This window comes from Oreochromis aureus, linkage group 1 (assembly GCF_013358895.1).
Source record: "Oreochromis aureus strain Israel breed Guangdong linkage group 1, ZZ_aureus, whole genome shotgun sequence".
Taxonomy (NCBI): Eukaryota; Metazoa; Chordata; class Actinopteri; order Cichliformes; family Cichlidae; genus Oreochromis; species Oreochromis aureus.
In genome coordinates, this window is record NC_052942.1 from 26,926,972 (window position 1) to 26,950,743 (window position 23,772).

General features: G+C 40.2%; 1 protein-coding gene across 4 annotated transcripts; it reads right to left on the reverse strand.

Moving 5' to 3' along the window:
• Positions 1-139: 139 nt before the first annotated feature.
• rufy2 (RUN and FYVE domain containing 2) lies at positions 140-23,352 on the reverse strand. 4 transcript variants are annotated; one of them, XM_039611571.1, is made up of 20 exons: positions 23,145-23,352; positions 21,521-21,717; positions 17,319-17,492; positions 16,603-16,720; positions 15,225-15,326; positions 14,985-15,108; positions 13,834-13,898; positions 13,655-13,720; positions 13,182-13,251; positions 12,518-12,619; positions 12,256-12,372; positions 12,060-12,152; positions 11,156-11,230; positions 10,957-11,054; positions 5,449-5,568; positions 5,098-5,227; positions 4,853-4,947; positions 3,787-3,835; positions 3,570-3,650; positions 3,187-3,330 (listed from the first exon to the last, which is right to left on the reverse strand). In XM_039611571.1, the coding sequence occupies exons 2-20, from the start codon at positions 21,594-21,596 to the stop codon at positions 3,187-3,189; spliced, it is 1,899 nt and encodes a 632-aa protein (XP_039467505.1). In that variant the 5' UTR covers positions 21,597-21,717; positions 23,145-23,352. The 4 variants fall into 4 exon arrangements, with proteins under 4 accessions (XP_031586589.1, XP_039467505.1, XP_039467502.1 ...); XM_039611568.1 differs by lacking the exon at positions 23,145-23,352 and adding an exon at positions 22,120-22,253; XM_031730729.2 differs by lacking the exons at positions 21,521-21,717; positions 23,145-23,352 and adding an exon at positions 19,844-20,129 and having other exon boundaries at positions 140-3,330.
• Positions 23,353-23,772: the final 420 nt, after the last annotated feature.

Here is a 23,772-nt window from a genome sequence, read left to right on the forward strand (position 1 = left end):
TTGAGGATAAATCTCCATATTGAGGTTATTAAAAATAAGAGTCTGCATTTTATTTAAAAAAAAAAAAAAAAAAAAAAAAAGGCTGATTCAAGTTGAGAGGACTTGAATGAGCTGGGAAAAAAATGACAGGAAGCAGGAACCCATTCTGTGAGTGTTTAATCAGAAACTGCGAAACAGTCAAGACAACAGACTGTTGGCAACAGAGTTAATTTTAAACTGCAAAGTAAGCTAAAGGGCAGCAGTGGTAATCAATATTTATATACAACAATATGTATCAACTGTATAAGTCCCACATTAATTTGGGACATTTAAGACAAAAAACAAGACTAGTCTGGGTTCAGCTCGGAAATATCTGCCAATAGATCTTCATGACATGTTTAGACGATATCTGAAACTATTTTAACACTTTCTGAAATTATCCCCGGCCTACTGTCTCTTCACTGGAATTAAAACATCCAGTTCTTTAACAAAAAAAAACAAAAAAATCAATTTGTAAACTTTGCAAGCACAAAACCAGAATATGTACTGGAACTCATATTTCAAACTTCCATTCAAAACTCTTAGTTTGGCAACACAAATGCACAATTTTAAAATGGTTAAACTTTCCCTCACAAAAGGAGCAGCAGAAAAAAAAAATAAAATAAAAAAAGATTCTTTAACATCTGATTGCAACAAACTTCAAGTAAACAGGGGAAAGTTCAAAATTTTCAGGCTTATAAAAGTACAAATTAATGTGTATAAAACAAACTCAAATCTATATTTCACCCAGTATGATTGGCAAGTGTTCAAACATATTTTGTAAGTAGGTAACGCTCACAGTTACAACCACTAACTTTAGTCGTGATGTTCTCTAATTTCCAAAAAACAAATGAACCAGCCACACTGAGAACGACTCAGCTCACAAACTAGAGCTGACTGCATCGACCCCTCCTCTTGCTCCTTAAAGCAGCACCCACTGCATTAGTGTCACAAAAACAGTGAAATGTGCCTTTAATGTTTTTTTTCCCTTGGCTAGTGTTGCTACTCTGAAATATTCTGGGCTCTCGTTTTAGCTCCTCAGTGTAGAAATATAGGACTCATTTTGGCAACGTGAAAAGAAGGTAATCACTGCATTTACACAGGCACATATGGCACCAATACCACAAAAGAAAAACAGTTCAAGTGCTTTTCATATCCCCACGGGAAACTAGTGTCAGCAGAGCTCAAGCTGCCTGGAGCAGTAAATAGTCTGCAGATTTAGCCTGAAGTGTGAGTGTGTACAAATCCCATTTATAAAAATGTTCCTGGATTTATAAAAATGTAGTCCTAAGATTTTTCCCAATGGTTATGCAAAGGAGTCAACATTAAATGCATATAGGATGACGAGTTCATAACTAATTTTGCTTGTGCATCTTCCAAGAACCAAAAACATCTGTAATACCAGATCCCTGTGACTGAAGCTGAGCAACATAGACTGTATATTAAAGATGGAGATCATTTCTGGGACTTGTGTTGTAATGGCCAGCAGCAAGCTTTCAGAAAGAAGTCAGACTATACAAATCCGTTGGAATTCCTTCCTTTGAGCACCCTCATCTATGGAGTTAAACACGCTCCTCATGAGATTGTGGTCTTAATCTCTAGTGTTACATTTTATTAAATACAACACGATCTTTTATTTGTACATTATGGTCCCCATTAGAGTAAAAAAAAAAAAAAAAAAAAAAAGAAGAAGCAGTTTATGCCTTTTGGGTAGACCTACTTTGTGACTTAAAAACCTGGTTAATCCCTTCCCTTCTGCGCATAACGTGACATCACAACTGCTGGTGTGTGCCACACATTGGTGTCGTTTCGGCTGGTTGTGCACCTGTTTTTGTGCTCAAGCTCAAGGAGATGAGACTTCTTCTACTCCTATACCAGCGCTGATGTGGAGGTTTCTCCTGAGTGATGACATCTATTGTTCAGGAAAAGACTGCAGCAAGTCCTGTTCAGTCCAACCTGTAGAATCAGTGTGTATAAACGGGGCAGTGGTGACATCACAATTGGTGCATGCAGCAAACAACACAGTGACCATAAACATCCCCCAAACATCGAGATGAGAAACGAGAAACACTCCGCTTACATAGGGGCTTCGCTAACCAGTGGGTCCATCTTTTATATACAGTCTAAGGTCCCAAAGTGCAACATGTCATGTCAGGACATAACATTACTTCCATGTCAAAGTCAGGTTTAATAAATAACTCCAGTACTTAACTTCAGATAAAAAGTCACCTTTAGCCTATTTTATGAGGCCATGACCATCTTCGTTCTGTGGTGATTTGTCTGTCAACCACCTGCTGCTACAACGCTGACAGAAAGTGATTTTTTGTTCTTGTTTTGTGGCACAATTCTTTTCTTCCTTAAACACTGTCTGAGGCATTTTAACTCTTAATTGAGTTCTTTTAAATCCATCTTAAAAGAAGGTGCAAAGGAGTCCGAACCGACAGCCGTAGCAAGGCCACCATACTGCATGTGCAAACTTTAAAATCTCACCTGTTTCACTATAAAGTTAATGTGAAAACTAACAGATGCATTAGAGGTTTGGTTCATACAACTGTCTGCTTTTAGCTACAAGGAGTGTTCATCATAGTGCAGTTTCACTTCCACCTCTGCAGAGCCGTTTCTGCTTTCATAACCAAACACTCAACTGAACTTTACAAAAACCAGCCTGCTGATCACTGGCTGGGCTTCATGAAGTCTTAGAGTTTGAGCTTTTACTTTAGTGACCATTTTTTGAAGTAGCAGTTACGACAAATGGTTACCTGGTCATTTGATTGTGCACCATAAACTAAATATGGTTTCTTCGTTATTTTCATTGAGACTTAATATATATACACTTGGGGCTGACAGTCATAACTATTAATATTACAGCAGACTCTTCTCTGTCTGACTTCAAGGGAAGATATTTTACACTCTCTGCAGATGTTCTGCATTCAGAGTCAAGCAGCTACATTGACAAGTTAGACAGATGCAAATGTCACTGTCTCTTTTTTTTCCTTCCTTTAAACAAATGACAAATCAAGTGTAAGGATCATAAAATGCATGTGCTCCACCCATTAGCAGCAAACACTGTAGATATAAGTTGGGATATGGATCTTATACAACTCTGGAGAGGTGGTACTCATGAGTGTGACTGTTTCGAGGCCGTCATGGCAGCGGCGCAGCACACTTTCATGTTGGATTGGAGGAGCATCGCTGCAGGAGGAGGGCGTGGCAGGTGTCACAGACTCGCACTGGTTTGGGAGACGCTGGCAGAGGAAGCTCATTGTCAGAGCAGCTGTTACAGAAAATCTCCCCACAGTTCCTACAGTGGTGCTGTAGAAAGAGACAGAGTAAAACCACCTTAAATGTTTCTGGATTCATTTTACATCCATTAAGATCAATGATTCTTTTAAGTATTTCTTAGGGTCTCTGAGGTTAAAACCATGACTGATCCTGAAAATTTTTCAGATAAAATGGGTAAAATGGGTAAAATCACAAACCATCCAAAATCATCCAGTGCTGATTACGACCCTGGTTCAAATGTAATTATCTGAAGTCAACTTAAGACAGACCTTTCTTCTTGAGATGGAGAACTCCTTCTCACAGAGCTTGCAGTGAGTGGCTTCTTTGTCCTTCAACCAAACCTGACCCCCCTGAAACAAACAACAAAGCTGTGTTCTTAAATAGCACACAAACCAAAGTCAGCTTTGCTAACTACACTTATTCTGGGATTTTGCAGCTTCTTCTGATCCTTTTTTTTTTTTCTTATTAAACTGTCTGCTATATTACCTGAAGAGCTTTGTTGGCTTCTTTGATGTCCTCAATCTTCAGTTTGGATCTGATTTAGACAAAATGGACAAAGTTACCAATCGAAGGACATGAATTTCATTTTGTAGCACACACAGGGATAAAGAAGATTTTAGCTGTAATGATAGTGATATTGCTGTTGTTACAGTTTTTCTGAATCATTAAAACTGCTTAGTCTGGTGCCAATAACCTTAAATAAAAGTATCAAACTACATTAAAATTAACGTATTCTCACTAAATACATTTTTACCAGTGATCTACATGTGATGCCCAGCAAATGTCTTCTTTTTTTTATTAAACAGATGACAGCTTATAATTTAGATTTAACCCTTAGTCACAGATGTGGATGTGGATTCCTTTGTTGTGTGGCAGTGAAAAGCAAACTGGAAACTAAGGAAGCTCCTTTCTGCCACTGAAAAAAGAAAAATGTTTCCATCCATAACATAAAATTTTCAGTTGGGTATCTCAAAAATTTGACGGAATAACTCAAAAAAATGTTTAAGTCAAAAGCTCAATATTTTCAAGAAAAGAACTAAAAGATTTCAACTTAATAAGTCAAAATTATGCGTTAGCTCTGCCAATCAGGAAGCTCTATAAAAGACGCAATTTCACTGTTACCCAGGAGAAAGGGGGAGGAATCAGCTGTCCTACAGTTCATCATGACAACATCAATCAATACCTTTTATGCAGTTGAGGAGGCATTCAAAGCTGAAGAACCTCGCACCAATTTAACTTGTTCACACTTCACTCAAGCTTTTAATACCTGATTTTGGCACATGTGTCTGTGCCACGTACTTCCTAGCAGCCACTGGTTGGTCAGTATGACAGTCTTTATAGTTCTCATGCTAGGATATACTCGTAAAAAGGCTCATTTAGAATTGTTCCCATACCACATAATGTATATCTGATTCATAATCAAGTTTTAATACGCTGCATGAGAAAAATGTGGAAAGGCCAAGACTTATGAGACATTGCCTCACCTCCCTCTAAACTGTTAACCAACTTTGTTATGACGAAATGAGAGCTTTTCAAAATAAAGTTTGCATACTCGCTGAGTTTGGAGCCAAGCTCCTCCAGAGCTTTTTCCTGGTCCTCACAGATGGTCTTCAGCTGAACATTTTCATCTTGGAGACGATGAAACTCCTGCAAAAATCAATCAAGGGGAAGCAAGAAAAGAAAAGGATCAACATATATCAAGTAAACGGAAATGTGTACTGTCATAAACACAAACACGCACTTAATTACTGGACAGGATGCTGGTTTTTTTTGTTTGTTTTTTTTCTCCCATCTTACCTTTTTTAGACCATTTATCTGCAGCGCCTCTGTGCTGAGCTGAGCTACTGAGTCCCTCTCCCTGTGCAGGTCATTTTGTAACGTCTGCCTCCACTCCCTCTCTATCTTTAGGTCCATCTCCAGCTGCTGGCTACAGGTACAGCATATCCACATGTTTATATCAATAAGAAGGTGAAGGTGACAAAGCAATAGATTATATTATAGCATTCACTGATTTAAACATACATGGGAAAAAAAAAAAAAAAAAATCAATGTATCAAGTATTTATGTAAAATTTAGTTAAAGCAGATGTGCTTTGTTATGTGTGTGGGGGGTATCTTAACCAATCAGTTTTGTAGGCGGTTTGCTTACAGCTGCTTTTCTCTGTGTTCGATCTGCCGCTGGAGGCTGTCGGCCTTGTTTGCAAAATCCAGCTTGAAGCGTCTGGTGCCCTCCTCGGCCGAGGTACGGTGCCGCTCTGCCTCCTGTAATCTGCACCATTATAACCAGGAACAAACTCAGGACCATGGAGAGAAAAAACTGGGAGGGCAAGGAAGAGGAAGTTGGGGTGTAGAGGGAGAAAACAACATAGGGAGATGGGCGGGAGGATGGACAGTAAAGTAAAGGAGGCACGGCTGAGGCTGGGATGAAGGAAGGTGTTGCAGTTCGAACTGCCAGGAAGTAAAACAGTGAGCAACAAAAGGACGCGTGACTGAGAATTTACCTGTGGGTGTTTAAAAAGAACAATAAGGAACACAAAAAGGGTAAAGACGCCAAAACAAAGATGCATAATCAAACAAAGCGTGGAAATCACCTAAGAGAAACTAATTGGACAAGGAGAGTAAAGGACAGCTGCTCTCACACAGTCTCTTTACCATTGCTTGTTTCAGACAGATTATTTTAAATCACAACTCATGCAAAGCTACTCTAGTCCTCTTCTTTTATTTGCTCCGTCGCACTATGGCATACACTGACTGTTGACTGTTCACATAAAAAAATGTTTCTAAACACGGCATGCTAAAGGTTGCACAAAAAACTCAAAACATACCCAGCGTTTTCAAAACATCTACCTTTATTGATCACGGTGATAAAAGACAGTAGTTGTGAATTTTAAACAGCTGTACTGACCGTTTCTTTTTCTTCAGATTAGAAGTATTAGGAACATGGAGTTAAGAGTAGAATTACTTCCTGATATATCACAAAAGTCAATAAATATGCCAAGACAAACACAATAACGCAGTTCCCTTGACAGGAACTCCAGAGGTTTACAGCTGTGTAACTACAGTTCTTTTCATTTGGATCAGCTGTCTGTTCTGCAGAGACAAAACATAGTGACTGATCTAAAGCTGCTGGTCCCACAGAGTAGTTTATATCTAAAAATCTCAACCTGACAATGAGATGAGCTGTGTGCAAATTCATGTATTTTTTTAAAAGACATAGTGCACATATTTACTTTCCACTATATTACTTGAGTGTCCAAATTCTGAGCATGTGATCTAGGCTCTATATAGTGCCCCAACAATGAATGTAAACTACTTTCTGCTGACAATCTCACCAAACCTTACAATTTGTACCATTACAGTGTCGTGTGTCAGAGAAATGGAGCAAAGTTTTGTGTCTGAAATCTCAATTTAATGCTTACTAACGAGGGGTAAGGTTCGCCATGCAGAGAAAACCGGCAACAAACTAAAAGCAGCAGAAATTTCCGACTAAACATCTGCAGGGGGACCTCAGTGACTGATTATGGTGAAATGTAGACAGCAGCAGAAACATTTTGTTTAGATTTGTGATGGTTTTCCTGTTCCAGCGCTTACTTGTGGGCATTAACAGTTTCGGCTGCCTGGGAAGAAAATAAAACACTCTTCCTGGTGGAGGAACAGACAGCAAAGAACTGAAACAGTTACTCAAACATCTCAGCCAAGACAGTGTGGATGCCTTTAACTATTTTGCTAACAGGTGTGTCTGCAATTTTTTTTTTTTCCCTATAGTGGCGGGAAGGTCTTTAATGACCATTTTTTTCATTTTGACTAAACGTAAAAGGGACTCGACTCAGCGTTAGCAGGTAAAACTCTCAGTAGCTGTGACACGAAAGCCGAGCGCATGCCCTCTAACTCAATGTGATCGATAAATACCTCTATGATTAGATCCAAACAGCCAGCTATCTCACTATCTGTGTTACTGCACATAAACTGACTACTGGAGACAGGAAGAATATGTAGCACTTGTATGTATGAGTGTGCACACCTGCGCATGTTCATGAATAGTAGTGTATGATTAATTCAAAATGTTTTTTCAGTTTCTATTAAAGTATTAACTGTCTCAATATTAGATCAGTTAAACTGTCATGACATAGTAAACTTTCCCTCACTTAGTACTAACTATAGACTGTATATGAAAGATGGACCTGGTTTCTGGATCTGAAAGCTGAAGTCAGTGCAAACCTGCATTCTTTCTAATGTCCAGCAGGGGGCAACCTGTCTGGTTTTGTAACCATGCTTCATTTACTTCATCATAACAAGCTGCTTCAAACAGCGCTCATCTTTTAACGCTAATGTCTATTATCTCAGGCATATCTTAAAAAACTGGCAACATTTCAGCACTACCTAATATAACAAGTGCAATGTGGAAAGAACAGAAAATGCATTGTATATGTAAGTTACAGGTAGCTCGAACACACTATAAAATAACAGTGAGCAACACAGCTGCCAGCTAGACAAGGAAGTGCATTATGATACTACACAGATGTTTTAGATGTCGTAGTTCTTCAAAAGTACAGCAACTCATTTGTAAATCTGCTCAAACCTTTCATTAATTTACAGAGCTCAGATATTCAATAAGGTGGCCACAAGGATATTAATAAACACTATTTGTACTTAGCGCTGTGTAGAGTAACCAGCCTACCCAGCACACTCTTCATCAGCTACAGCTGTGCAGAACTAGTTGATTAGACATTTAATGGTTGTGGCTCCAGAAATACTAGCCGATTAAACATATTATCTGTGTTTTATTAATACACGAGGACATTACTAGTTCAAAGAGGTTACAACACCACCGGCCACAACCTGGGGCTGCAACCCAACAATCGGAGGCACCCCCTCCTTTCTCTTTTAATAGAAGAAGTACAAAAAAAGCGAGGCAGGAAACTATTCTGTAGTACTCTGATGTTTAAAAAATAACAATCATAGACGAACGTCTGCCAAAATAAACTGAAATATAACCAAGCAACTCAAGTGACGTGTAACCACATTCTGCACCGGGTTGTGGAAGAAACCAAGGCCGCTACTTTGGTTATCCAAAGTCTGCATACTGTACATGTTTGCAATGTTATACATGGTGGCATTTAAAACATGATTTGATTAGGGGTGTCTGTAGCTCAGGAGGTATGGCAGGTTCAGTCTGTATGCCAAATATCGTTGGGCAAGATAATAACCCGAAGTTGCTCTTCAATGCATCAGTATTCATCGGAGTATGAATAGATATGATAGAAAGCCCTTAACCATAGAAATAAGTGCTTAAATGAATGGGTGTGAATAAGCGCTTTTAGTGCTCAGGTAGAGTAGAAAAGCACTATATAAGAAGCAGTCTATTTACCATTAACACAATTAATGTGATTAATGGTTTCATATAGCTAAAATACAAAAATTCTAATGTATGATTAAGTTTATCATACATACACGTGGTAAATTTTTGGACGTTTTCTGTCTTTTAGAGTAGTCAACTAGTCTAATTTTTCCTCTCATTTAACAACTAGTAAGTTAACCACTAGGAGCATCCCTAGTTTCAGCACAGCTACCTCTGAGAGAGGGTGGCATTGAGCCCATAAATGCCTACAGAAACATGGATAAGAAATTATGTAAATTACGGCAGATGGAGTCAAATACTCTGACAGAGCTGCAAAAACGAGTCAGAGAGCTGAACAAACCGCTCAGTCATTAGTTTAAAGTCGTCCTAAATGCAACACGATGTTCAGTTTGTACACTATGATCCATACTAGGAGTCTTTAGGGTGGGCCTACATAACTTGCGTGTAACAACCCTCTATTTCTTACTCTGATCCTCCCCTCGTTTGTCATGTTTCAAAACACCATGGTGGCAACAATCAAAGCTCTCAGCTCACAGTAACTACGTCCATTTTTTATATCCAGTCCATGTTGACCAACAAACCTCTTAAAGTTGTTTGGATGGATTTTAACCAAAGATCACAAGACATGGCAATAATCTCTTTGAATCCCAGCATTTTGCTGATGAAGTAAATAAATCAAACATGCAGTCCCAGTTTCACCTGAATCTGTGGCAGCTCTCAGGCCCTAAAACCATCTGAATATTATGTGCAAAAAAACAGGAATGTTCTTCTAAGTAAAGTCCTTTTAGTCATGCGCTCATATCCTCAGAAGGAGATGTCCTTGACTAGCTTGTACTGGTGCTCTGTGTCTGTGCTGGCACACTTGACAAATGACATAGCAAGCGTTCTGGTCTGACTGAGCAGATCCTTATCACTGCACAGAGGAGCAGGGATAAAAATCGGGAAACGAAAAAAAAACAAAAAACAAAAACCCATTAAACATGGAGGTTTCAAGGGAGCAAAATGAATGGATGGAAGTTATAAAAGAGAAACAGAAGGGAGGGAAAAAAGAGGAAAGAAAGGAGGGAAGGAAGAAAGGATGTCAATACATCAGTGGCCCGGGTTATACTTAACACTTTTTGTGACTTAACATCACAAGCACAACAGGAAGTGTAAACGTAAGGCATTGTAACATTCATCTGAGTAAGCTTGAGTAATGAAAAGAAGTTGGAAAAAAAGGGTAAGGAAATGCAGAATATAGATGATTATGACTACAGCAGATAAATCTGGGATTTCCCGGCTACATCCGCACAACACTGCACTATCAACATGGAAGATTTGAGCCTGGACACCAAGCTTTACACTCACAACAGCTACATGTCCAATTCTCAGAGGGAGATTTTCCATTAGATGTAAATAAAGTGATTCTTTATATGATTAGATTTATTTTATTAAACGTTTTAGCTACAACACAAAACTCCCACTAAAGTGTCCTATAGCACCGGCCTACATACATCTTTAGGATAGCAAAAATAAAACATTCACAACCAATCGCAAATAGGATGGAACAGATTTAAACCAATGGGAGAGGAGATGGGAGGGGTGGAGTGTGTTGACTGGGAGACAGTGGGCTCGGGTAAGGGAGGGGGGGGGGGGTCATAAAGCATCAATGAACTAGCAGATAAAACCACAAACATAGAGCACGTACACACTGAAGGACTGAAAGACATGGGCCAATAGCAACAGAGCTGAACATGCATGAGATTTACTGCTGTGTGTCAGATGTGATAAATATGGGATTGCAGGGTTTCCACAAGGAAACTAGTAATAACATATTGAACTATTGTCTTGCTACTAGGCATTTGCCTAGTGCCTCTGCTCCCCTCTGAAGAAAGAAAAATAATCAAAGTTTTTGTATTTTTTTGGTAACCACTGCACAAATCATGAACAATTAAAGTTAAATGTTTAGGGAGAAGAGAAAGGTGCATTTCTACTCATTTGTTGTGTTTTATGTGACTTTTATTATTTCCATGGGCTACCATCAACCAATCTGCCCTATAGAACATATTGACTGATTAATAATCATATCCCCAATTCTTTTCTGTATAGAGTTATTTACACCGAAACATAACATCATCAAAAAAAATTCTCAGAAATATCAAACTTACTTTTCTAAAGAGGCATAAAGTATTATCAGCTAAACTTAAAGGTTCAGAAGCCTGAGCAGCAGAGAACACTGTGTAAACACCTGGACGTGAAACAAAGGGGACAAAGTGCTTTGACGGTGTGTGCTGTGCATCCAGAGGCTGTGTGTCTCACCTTTGCTCCAGCTGCTTCATGGTGGCAGTGATCTGATTGGTCTTCTCCTCCAGACGACTAATCACATCATTCTTCTTCTTCATTTCCTCGTCAGACGACTTAAAAAAAGAAAAAGAAAAAGGGAAGTAGTAAGGATTACTATAGTTCTCCGTTATTTCTGGATCTTAAACATTATATGACGATGAGTGTGTGTTTGTACCTGCATCTTCTGGTACATTTCTACATTGATGGCTTTGACCTCATCCAGCTGCTGTCTCAGTCCAATCAGTGTGTCCTATTAATGAAATCAGAGACTTAGCTGTGTTCTGGTCCAGTATTGGCTGTCTTCTTTACGCACACATCCATGTTTTTTGTTTTTTTGACTTACTATAGCAATTACAGAAAACTGGATGCTCATATTAAACATTCCCTGTGAGACTTCAGACTGCTCTAAATGCTCTGTTACCAACCAGTTCTTCTACTCTTCATATCAAAGAAAGCAGATAATTATTACTGGCTGCAATCCAAGACAGTGAAGTTAAGTTTGGGTCGACTGCAGGACAAGATTCTCTGTAGGGAAGCAACTGAATGATATAAAGAATCTGCATAACAGCACCTGGTAAGGAACACATTAGACTGGAAGGAGTGAGCTGGTTAGCAGTGACTGAACATAAAAAAAAAATCAGGACTATGAGGGTTATAAATTGATCCTAATCACAGATTGGGTTATTTGTTTTACAAATAAAAGTTTTAAAAAAATACTGGCATTAGCCAGTGCTACCCCTCAGCCTCCTAGTCGATATACCTATGGTATCAATTTGAAAATCCTAGGTCACCTCCTTATCACGTTCACAAGATTTTCAGAAAACTTCTGGATTCTAACTCGTCCGAGGTCTTCAAGTCATCCCATTCACAAACTTAGGAATCCATGCTGCCCGCCCACCCGGCAGGGTGATGACAATACCCCAACAGCCTTTTTTGAACAGGTAATGATAGCTGACATTCTCTGTCCATTGCAGTTGGAATTTTAATGATGTTTGCATCTCCTCACAAAGATGAAATAATGCCGCTGCTTCAGTATCAGTAACTAAGAATCTGTTCTGCAACAAAATATTTGTTCTTACCTGTTTTTCGTGAATGTCTTTCTCCAGAAGTTTCATGGCGAGCTCCATTTCCTGTTTCATCGACACCTGGACCACCAGCTCATTCTCCACATCCTGAAAATGGGCAAAATGCAAAAATGTAATCTGTTTGTTTATAATGACGTCACACACTCACACACTCACACACACACACACACACACACGGCCACTGTCTGACCTGTCTGAGCTGACACTCCTCTTTTAGCTGTCTTCGCACCTCGTTGTACATCTCATCCAAACCCTGACGAGACTGTTTGTACGTGTCTCTCTCCACTGACACGTCACCTTGAGTTAACTAAATAAAAATAAATAAATAAATAAAAACAAATAAAAAAATTAAAAAAAAAAAAAAACACCAACAGGGTTTTCCGTTTCACTTTTAGTTGAAAAATAACATTCAGAAACTTTCATTTTGTGCTTGTACATGCGACACTGTGTACCTCTAAATGTTGCTGCGTCTTCAGCAGAATGAGGCTGTTTTCACTCCTCAGCTGCTGGTTTTCTTCCTGCAGTTTGATGATGTTGTTCTTGGCTATGGCTAACTGCACACACAAACATATCCACATATATTAGGAAACATGTTTAAAACCAAAGTTAAAATCTAGTATGATATAAACAGATATCACAAGTAAAAGACTATCTTTACTTGTTTTGCAAATTTAGGTTTCTTCTACCCACACACACTGGACATTTTGCTTAGCAAATGGTCGCAAAAAAGGCAAATTCATGGATTTCTCTTAAATAAGCTTAAACACAGATTTGTTGGCTTTACTGTACAAGACTTAAAGGAGTAGTCACCCTTCAAAAGCCCAGTTTGAGAAAGAAAAACCCTGATAAGAAACTCCGAATTTGGCTGGAGGATTACGGCTTAAAGGTTAGACATACCTCAAACCTTTAACCAAGCGGTGTCACTAGAGAGCTGCATGTGCAACCGTGTAACTTGATGAAAAGCATTGTGCCAAATAGGCTGTAAGGGCTTTCACAGACGCTATTATACTCCAAATATACTCTATTACTTTAATGTGTAACAGACAAATGCTTCTCCAAACAGAGGATAGGTGGGTGAAATGAAGACACAACTCTTTGGTGATTATTGGTTCTCACCTCCTCAACGAGTTTAGAGTTGGACTTCTCTAGAGAGTCGACTCTGCCCTGAAGCCCGTGAACTGTGGAGCTGCATGAAGAAAAGACATTGTGGTGGACCTCTGACCTCTATATGAGTTTCACTAGATTAATGTGTAAACATTTAATATTTCGTATATGAAACCAGGACTGTAGTAGCTGTAATATAATCACAGCCGCCACACAAGTAGGGTTTGTTTCAAATTGTTAGCATTAACGAAAGACTCAGATTAGTCTACGTACATTACTATCAAGTCTGTGAGAAGACAAAAGTTGGATTTCTAAACCACCCAGACAGGTTTAATCTCAAACTCTGGAATACTTTTATTCTGGGAAGTGTTGTGGTAAAAATACAAAAACTTCCTGCAACTTCCTGTCAGTTAATAACAGCACAATCTGCAGGTCCTCCAGCAGATTGTCTGCAGGTCTGTTTCCAGTACAAGCAAATGTCTTACTTGAGCTGTCGGTTCAGTTCCTCTACATAATTCTTCTGATCCAAGATGGATGCTATCTGGCTATTCCTGTTGTCATAGAAACAGACACAAGAGAAAAAGAGCTGCATCACATTTGGGGAAAGAAACCAGCTGCATCAAACTGAGGAGAGAGAAGAAAAAAAAAAAAAAAAAAATCGTACCTCTCTTCACTCCTGTAATCATCTATGTCATTCTTCAAATACATGGAGAAGTCGATCACCCCGACCTTAAATGAATAAAACGAAGGCGCTAGTATCACTCAGAGGCAGGCGCGTTGCTTTTCACGACTGCACAAACATTAATTTGAAGAAATTTGAAGAAATCCAGACCATTTACAGAAATTAGATGTCTACAGGTATATGTTGACTTATTTAAAAGTCACAAAACAAACACAATATATGCAATTTGTAACTACAAAAATGTATCAATTAATCGCATGTATACATAAAAGTCACTGGCTCGCTATAGCACTGTTAAAATGGTGAGTTGGACAAGAGCTGATAAGAACTTAAAGGAAAGTTAAAGTTAAACAAGTCACCATCCTTTGGTTTCAGCCTGTCAAAGGAGAGGATTTTATCTGTTAAATGACCTAAAAAATTGAAACATAGTACTGGTTGTCTTCTAATTCACACGCTCTCATTTCATTTCTGCCAAATCAAGCTCTCTACTGGTGCTTGGCTTCTACGGTGAAACAGCGCAAATGAGAGTCTTACAGACACTTTTAGACACATTAGATGCAGCTGTAGATGTATTCAGGTTTGTGTAATCTGCTGTCCTGGGCTAATGGTTGTGGCAGGATTGGTTTTCATCACCTCTAGTCAACACAAGCTTTCTGCTACCTAATGAAACATGCAGGGCTTTGGGTGTTGTGGCTATATCTTTATATTTAGGCCTCTGATGCTCCAACATGAACTCCGGTGGCTCTGAATTTTGTTTATTGCACCTTTAATCAAAATCACGATTAAAAGAAAGAAGAAGGAGAATTTAAAAAAGGCACTTTCCAATTGATTAATACTGAAAATAAATATTAAGAGAGAACACAGATTGTTTTTACAACAAGAGCCAGAGATGCAGAGATAAAACAACTTAATCCGGCAATCACACTTCCTGAAACCACACAACAAAAGATAAACTGCTTATGCTCAAAGGTCACGTAGTACAGGACAAATGAGTAACATTCTTTGCTCCACTGACACAAAACACCACCTTCTGGTGCTTAGTACGCTGCAAGCAGGAAATTAAATAAAACCAGCTGCACAGCAATGTCAGACTTTTTCTAATATCAAAATATTTCTCCCCGTCAGTGGTGTACCTGAGAGTCCAGGTCCTCGCCTTTCACACACAGGTTAGCATCGATGACGTTGAGGCCCACCAGCAGGCCCACGATCACTGCTCCCTCCTCCTCCAACATAAGAGCCGAATTCTCATAGAAATCACTGAGGAAGCGAGAGATGACATCATCTTTTACCCTCAATGGCCTGAACAGTCAATTGGCAATGTTTCATTATAAATATATAATAATATTCACATGCACACATTCTCTCTGGTGTACCTGAGCAAGTCTTTTCTGGTGATGAGAAGTCGCAGGTAGTCGGCCAGCCGTTTCTGCATTAGAGCCAGGCGCAGCCATGCTCTGGCTCTGCCTAATGGAGTCCTGGAAACAAACACCAGTGATAAGGTTGGATTTCAAGGTGTTTCTGAGGGTCTGTCATAGTTAGATTCTATTTAACCCTGACTCCTGTTACTGCTCATCCTCTATGAGATGGGAACAAGAAAGTGCAGCTTTCAGTATTTTCTCTTAAAGTTTGACGGAGATTTTGAAACATTTTCTAAATACTGAACACAAGCTTTTTCTTTGTTCAGTGTATCGGCGTTCTCTCTCCATCCGAGCATCCAAAACTTTGCTTTCTTTGTGGGCACAGACACTGTTTGCACTTCCTTGTATCAAACCTTTGCATCTGCACTCAGTGTTGCTAAAATCCTGCTTTTTTGCACGTCTGTTGCTCTTACTCAGCCCTAGCAAAGGAAACAGACTCTGTTCTCTGTGTGAAACAACACAACTGTTCCTCATTTAGGGCCAGATGAAACTCGAGAACTTAAAGCATGGCGTGGAAACTGTCCATGAACGAGGTTTAGCGTAATCCTCCTCACTATATCCACTGAAGGACACACCTTCAGTATGAATGCAGGACACGACACTTTTTGTTGCTGCTAAACACATCACTTCCAAACTACATAAATGTTGGTCCTGCTGTATCGCTAACATTATTTTTCTGAAGTTTCTGCCAAAGACAGTTCTGCGTGTCACATGTTCAGAAACTGTGTCGATATAAAAGAAGAATAGGGAAATAGGAAGACATGAAGCGGCAGAACGATTAAAGGTGAAGTGAAAGTAAACACCCAGGTACTTCCCTGAGCTGGCTCACGTCACATTCTCATTTCAGCGTTGATTTGCAGTGTCACACTGAATCCCTGTAGTGGTTGTTTGCATTTACACCTGTGCACTGCTCTCTGTGTTTGTGTGTGGGTGTGTTTGTGTCACAAGTGGAGCTGATCATGAAATTTGAGCTAAGAGAGCTACTACGCTGTTTTGCTGAAATATAGAAAATAATGAAGCCTGTAAAATGAGATAACAACCTGTGTCTTCACTGGAAAAACACTAGCTCCTGCATTAGCATTAACAGCAAGCTAGATGCAGTTAAAACCCTATTACATTGATTTAACAGAGGCATTATCTTTGCTCTAATCAGTAAACTGTCTACACAGGAAAGCAGATAATTCACAGCTGCGTCATGAGATGTATAGCGCTTTTTCTGGAAAGGTGAATCTAGTACTATAAATCAAGCTTTACTTCTGATTATGATTGTATGGTGGACGAGAGGTCAAGCCATATGAGAGCAAACGTGCGTGTAAATACATGTATTTCTTACTTAAGTCCCGGCAGGTCTCGTACGGACGCTGAGATCTCTGCCGCTTCGGGACACAGTTTCTCCACCAGCTCTAGAGGACCCCACAGGGACTTATTAAAACCCAGAAAGGACTTCTTCACTGGAAAAAGAAGAAAGCAGGAAAAATCAGACATCGCAGATTCCCAGCTTACACATAAAATTAGCGCCAGCAGGATCAACAAACTAAATCACAAAGCTGGAACAAAAACTGGTCAGAATATGGAGATGTGTGAGTCACTGAGAGACGTGAGACCACTGAACAAACTGCTCTCCATCGTGGACAAGACATCACACCTGCTCATATACTACAGAGGCACCAGAGCTTATTATCACTCAGATTTATTCAATCCCACTGCCATAAAGAACACCTCGGGAAATCACTCCTGCAGTTCTCTATAAAACTTATAAATTTCTCTATAAATTTCTGAATCAAACTCTTCTTTTTCAGAACTGTGGATATTATTTATTAATGCCATGTGCATTTTTTTATTTTATCACTATTGTATATAATGTTTTGCACTACCTCACATTTAAGGCCTATGGTACTTCTTCTTTTTTTTTTTTAAATTAGAGATTACTATACTGTATGTGTTTTTCTTTGTGCTGCTGTTTAAACACAGTAATGTCCTCTGCACGTTCAATAAACAACAATAACAATCTATCATGCAGTTACACTAGCACAACGCTGACGTCTTTACCTTTGAGCCCGTGTTTGAGGCAGTGCTCCATGACCACAAAGAACTGCTGGAGAGGGGGGTAGTCTGAGTCCAGGGTCCGCCCGAAGCTCAGAGCCGACTCGATCAGCCCTTTGATACTCAGCTTGGCCATGTTCAGTAAGTTAGCTCGTTCCATGGCCATGGGGTCTCGCAGGGCTGCAGGAAAACAAACAGCAAACACTTTTAAAAAATATCCATGGCTTTACATTTTCCTCGTACAGAAATACAGATTTAGAAAAAAATTATATGGAGTCTTTTACATTCTCTTAAGAACTCCATGCAGAGTTTAATCTAGGTTGCACAGACACTGCACAGCAACAAGAAATAACTATTAAGAACGATTTATTTACTTTTACGTAACACATTTCTTTGTACACACAGAATGCAGATAGAAATTAAAAGGTAACTATCTCTCAGCAGGAACGCCACCAGAATTTTTTCATTGGGGTGGTCATATTGATAGCACAGAAAATAGGTACACATAAAAACCAAATACGATTTTGAAATCTATAATAATCTGTTTTAATTGACTGATTGATTGACTGAAAGTCCCAACCATCAGTTAATGATTGAAAAGGAAGCAGCTTAAGAGTCACTCTCCCAGAATAGAGTTAGCTTAAAGAGCAAACTTGTTCAGGAAAAACAAATAAGTATTAGATCACGTAAGACTGTAAACTGTTGCCTGTCTCTGTGTTGGCCCTGTGATCTGTCCAGGGATTGGCACCAGTTTTTCTGCAACCTTATTACATTATTACCAACATAGGACACTCTTGCGAGGGGGGGTGGGGTGCAAATTTGGCCCCCACTTGGAGGCGCCCCTGTTTCTCAGAGATTTGGGGGGCTTCATTTAATGATCATTTTCAAGATGTCTTACTTTAAAAGCTCAACAGATTGATGATGTTTTTCCTCAGAGGGCTAAAAAACTGAGTCTGAAGGGGTTAATGTCATACAGCTGGTAATTATCAGAGACAAGCTTGCTATACTGTGTAAATACCTTGACGTCAGGTTGCATATTTGTAATATTTTCTGATACTCTACCTGAACACATCAAAAATGTGTTAACAAATCTTTGTTCCAGTTCTGCAACCATTATGGAAATTCCCCTAGGCATGAAAAGCCAACATCTCAGAGAGGTAAGGCTTTTAACTAGACAACCCAGTTAATGTAAAGCCAAACAGCAGAACAGGACACAGCAGGGTCAGGTGAGTGCAGATATGTTGCCTAGCACCTTTAATTGCAGTGGCAGGTTGTCCCTAGAGGGAAAGACTTATCAAACCAGGTCATGTAAAGCTGTTGATACTAAAATGCTTCACACATGTACCATTATGAACGTTAAGGAAGCTTATTATACTTGACTTTATTTGCTAGTTATATTACACATGAAATTTAAAAAAAAAAAAAAAAAACTCTCAAAAAAACCAAACAAAAAACAGGTCATTTAGGTGGTCAAATGCTTCATTACAGATTTTTTTTTTTTTTTTTTTAAATACTTGTCTCTGCATGATGCCAGTGAATGCAAATATCCACAGCAGGTTTCTAAAGCTGGCCACAAGCCACATTTGAAACCAAAGGTTTAAAGTGTTTACTATCCCTGCAAACATAACATTTATTCAACTTAGCTGTTTTTGTGCCCTACCAATAATGTCCACCCCTCAGTTTAAGAAGCACTTGGTTAAAGAGGTGTTAGTGGGTTAAAATGGCTCCTATCAGACAGGTGACCTGAAGGACAACACCAGTAGATTGGAGAAGACAAATAAGGACTACTTTGATCTGTTAACCATGCAAAGTTACTCTAGTAGAGCCCACGAGTACAAAGAAGAAACGTGCATAAACTGTGTCTTTGAACAGCTAAATTGTCTTGAGTCTTGCCATAAATCATGACAATTTTTCCACAGATACATCTTCATCAGACTAAAACACAGAAGTGATGCAAAGCAATTAAAAGCAACAACCTCAGTCCTCGCATAAGGCTGGAAGTTGCAGAGCTTTAAAATTCCTTCTAACAATACAAACATTTATTAGAAATAACTGTTAACTGCCTGTTTCATCCTTAATTCAAACGCAAGTACATCTGAAAGCAGCCAGATTATTTATAGCTCTGAGTGTGGGAGGCGATGTGGTGACAGAGACAGACACTCGGGCTGCTGGGCAGAGGCAGTAAAGCTCTACAGTTACTGATTTTGTGAGATCACCAATAGGGTGACAACACATGCAGCTAACAGCTCTGCAGCATGATACAAACCCCGGGGGATGCAGAGGGGCATTTTCCATTTGCACCAATGCAGCATGTGATGTTGCAGACAGTAAAGCTCCAGAACAACTAATAACAATAAGACATGGGGATCTATTGTGCAAAAATCACACCGTTAGAAGTATGCATTAACTTAATTAGCGACTGTTTTAACGTAACCAACATCCAAATTAGTTACTGGATGTCATCAGTCCCGTCATCAGTAACCAGGCAGTCCTTCACACCCTCACGGCTCGAGAAGCTCATCAAACTCTACCTTGGACGGCCCAGTCTCCTGGCAGGGACGTCCTGTGTTCCGACACTTTGGGCAGGACGTGAATGCTTCCTGAAATGGTCTCGGACGCCTTTCTGGCCAAAGCGAAGATAGGAGCCTGCCATCGCCCGTCTCCTCCTCCACCTCCTCTCACCGTGCTGCTGCTGTTAGCTTTATCCCCTGCAGCAGCTTTCTCCTCCTGAAGCCTCAAAATCCCAAACACCTGGGATTTATCCTTGCTGGTGTCCGCTTCAGACAGTGACAGGTCGTGCTCTGCTGACGATGCCATGTTCAGGCGCTGAAATGACTGTAGCTAGGTGTGCTCTCCGCTGCGAAAACAGCCAGACTCAAACGGTTTTGCTAACCGTCAGCGAGCTAGCTTTGATGCTCAATTCCTCTGGCGAGCATAATGACAATCGCTGCGTATATGTCTATCAAAAAATACCTGTGATGGCACTGGGCAAAGCAATGACAGCTCTAACCAGAATCAAAACCCAACTGTCGTTACGTCCCCGAGCTCCAAAACGTAAATTTGGCGCCGCTCTCGCTACATGATGAAGGTGAGCGCAGGTGCCGACCGCACAGAGAATCGCTGCTCAGTAAACGTGTATTTTCTATACATCGTGGTGGCGTAGAGATTTGTTTACAGCCAGCAGACCTAACCGATAGTTGGCGTCTCCGCCGTGCCACTGCACCCGCCCGAGGGGAGGTGTCACACACGGCTCACAAGGCACACAAAAGGGAGCACTACGTAATGATTTTATAGCCTACTCTGCCGCCCCCTGCTGCTGGAAATGGGAACTGCAGCTCTGCCCGCAGGTGGAGCGTGTACAGAAAAATAACAGTCTTCTTTCTTGCTACCTTTAGGGGTCGCCACAACGGACCACCTGCCTCAATCTCACCCTAACATCCTCCTGTGTCACACCAACAACCAACATACATGTCCTTCTTCACTAAATCCATGAATCTTCTCTATGGTCTTCCACTTTTCCTCTTGCCTGGCAGCTCCACATTCAGCATCCTTTGCGCAATGTATCCACTTTCCTCCTGTGCACATGTTCAAACCATCTCAACCCGCCTCTCTTTGCCTCCAAACTGCTCAACTTGAGCTGTTCCTCTGATGTACTCATTTCTAGTCTTGTCCAGCCTAGTCACTCCCCATGAAATTAAGCTCTGCAACCTCTCTTGTGCAGTCAGAGCAGATCCCCGATGTCTTCCCACCCCAACCTTAAACTCATCTACCATGGCGTCCAGTGCCCTCTACACTAAACCTACAGTAGAAAATTCTTAAATAACAATGCAGAAGAATATAAAAAAAGAACAGTGGAAATTATAAACACCCCCACACAGTCACCAGTATAGAGAAAGAAGACAAATATTGGCAGAAAGCGCAGCTAAATGGAAAACTTGATTAGGTTTCGAGCTGACACTAAAGGCTGCAGCTAATAATCATTTTATTTTCAAATAATCTGAAAAAATAAAATGCCATTCAGCAGATTCAGTGAACACAACAGCATAAAAATGAAGCATCATCAAACTTATTTGCCATTGTCAGTGGCTGGTTTTCTAAATCCCTGAACATCCTATTAAACTCTTGTACCTCACCTGTTTTAAAGCAGTGATTTGTGGGTAAGCCACCGTTTTTCAATATGAGAGACCAAACAGAAATTTCCATCGTACCTTGGCTGTAGGCTAACCGCTCCATACTCTCACTATGAGTGATGCCCCAGCGGTGGAGACTCTGAGGGGAGTACATGATGAGTAGGGCTCTTTTCTGCCCACTGGAAACTGAAGAGTAGATTCTCCCTCCTGAAGTGGTCCACTCTGATCGGTCAGCACCACAGTCAGCTTATCTTCGGTTTTCTAATATCCCACTTCTGAGGAACAGATAGTAAAGAGGGAAACAGACTTTTAAGCTCTTTACCGTTAAACTACATAAGTGATTGGCATTATTTTGACTTCTTTCATACATAAGAGTACCTAAAGTCATACATTGCTAGCATTTGTTCACCAGCACACCAGGATGTGAAGATGTGGATGGTTTTGAGGTAAACACACTCTGATTATCTGCTCCACTTCCTCTTTTTAAATCCTCATTTTGATCACTGACCCCCAAAACACATCACTCACATATACAAATCCTTCGATGTTAATAATATTATATGCTAAAAGTACCTTTGCTCAAGTATTTCATTTATTCTAAAAACTCAATTTCCCAAAATTTAAGTGCATTTAAGTAAAAATACACTCACCACCACATTTAACGGAAGGCTTTTTACCTTTTCTTTCAGCTATAAAGAATGCATCCACTGGGCCACCGCCTTTCCATCGTACAGATCTAAAAGCCTCCAACCACACCAGCAGCACAATCCATTACAGTTGTGGCAGCATAGAGGCTATAGCACACTACACAACAAAGAGCACTGTTTCTCCCCTCTTGCCTGTTTTTCCCTCTCTCTCTCCATGTCCTGCACTCTCTAATACCTCAGGGCTGACCAGGAATCATATGACCAGGTTTGTGCAGATCTGTGCATTCCCTGAATACTACCACCATTAATTCTCTGAATCTTCATTTGTCAGTTCAGTCAGCAGAGAATAAAAAATTCAGGCTTCTGCTACCTCAGTTTTTTTCCATAACTCACTGAATTTGTCTGTATCCATCTTTATGTCTTGTTTGTTAGAGTCACCGAGTATAACCATGACTGTATAACTATGCATCACTGTTCAAGTTAAATGCTTTGGAATTTAAATGTAGTTATTCTTTCATTTCATCTTTTAGAGCAGTAGCTTTAATACATTTCAGTTAAACTTCTTCAGAACCAGAGCTGTATCATGTTCCCGTCTATCTCCTCCCTCCATCCATGAACCACACCTAAACATTCTCCCTACTCACTACACACCACTTCCAGCATGGTGTGTGTTTGTGCCATTTGACAATCCCTGGGACATGCCCTTCTGCCCGAGAAACAGCTCAATCAGCCAATTGATATCCTCCACTGGAAGCTCTTTCCACCAATAGGGGTGTGGTACTGTTTCATCGTAGTAGGCAGCCATTCATTGTGCAGCAATGCTGCTGCAGTTGGAGTGGTGCTGTGATCACACTCTGACAGAGTCACAGATTTATTAATATTAGTTTCAATGACAAGGAGCAAGGAGGATATCAGGAGTGACACAACTTATAAATAGAAAAAACAGTATAATTACAACATGCACACTACAGATTACAGTATGTGTGACAGCTAAGTATCACTCCACCACTCCTAATGTGCTGTCGTTACTTAAACATGTGGATGCTGCATCTCACCTCAACAGGAAAAAGCGGTGCGTTGATCCTTGGTTATGTCAGGGTCTGTAATCCGGTCACTTTCAGGTGATGACTCTATGAAAGATGGGTTTGATGTACATCAAAGCTTCACCTTATCCATCCAGTTACCAGCTCCTTCAGTCATCTGGGGACAATAATCTGTCTATCTCACAGGTGGTGTATGGATGCAGTATCACAACATGACTGTCTGTAGTTCAGGAGGAGTAAGCCGGTACACGCTCGGGGGATATCACCGACAGAAACCACAATCATCACCCCACACAGCACCCAATGACAAGAGAGCAGGGAAGCTGTATGGGGGAGGGGTTTAGGAGTAACACAAGCAAGAACGGAGAGGAGGCTTAAAAGGGGATAAATACAGCAGAGACGAAGGGGAGCCGACAGAAGACACAAAGCAGGAAGAGACTGAGACCAGTGGGTCTCTTATTTGTGCTTATATGTACACATTAGCGTGACACTCTGAATGTATGAATGAAATGTATAAAGATATGAATGAAAACATGGAATTGTCTGTGAATAGTGACTTCTGAACACAAGAGAGGAGGGGCAAGTCTGTTACCATCCAATCAGAAGCAGGAAGCAGAGAGAGGGTCTCAGTGAAGCAGAG

What these genes read in the sequence shown, in the direction of transcription:
- rufy2 (XM_031730729.2), bottom strand. Translation starts at nt 20,129, where the DNA reads ATGGCATCGTCAGCAGAGCACGACCTGTCACTGTCTGAAGCGGACACC. An exon ending in CCTCAAACACGGGCTCAAAG is followed by an intron (nt 16,721 to 17,318) that starts GTAAAGACGTCA and finishes TTCTTTTTCCAG; the next exon opens with TGAAGAAGTCCTTTCTGGGT. An exon ending in CTTGGCTCCAAACTCAGCGA is followed by an intron (nt 3,836 to 4,852) that starts GTATGCAAACTT and finishes TGTCTAAATCAG; the next exon opens with ATCCAAACTGAAGATTGAGG.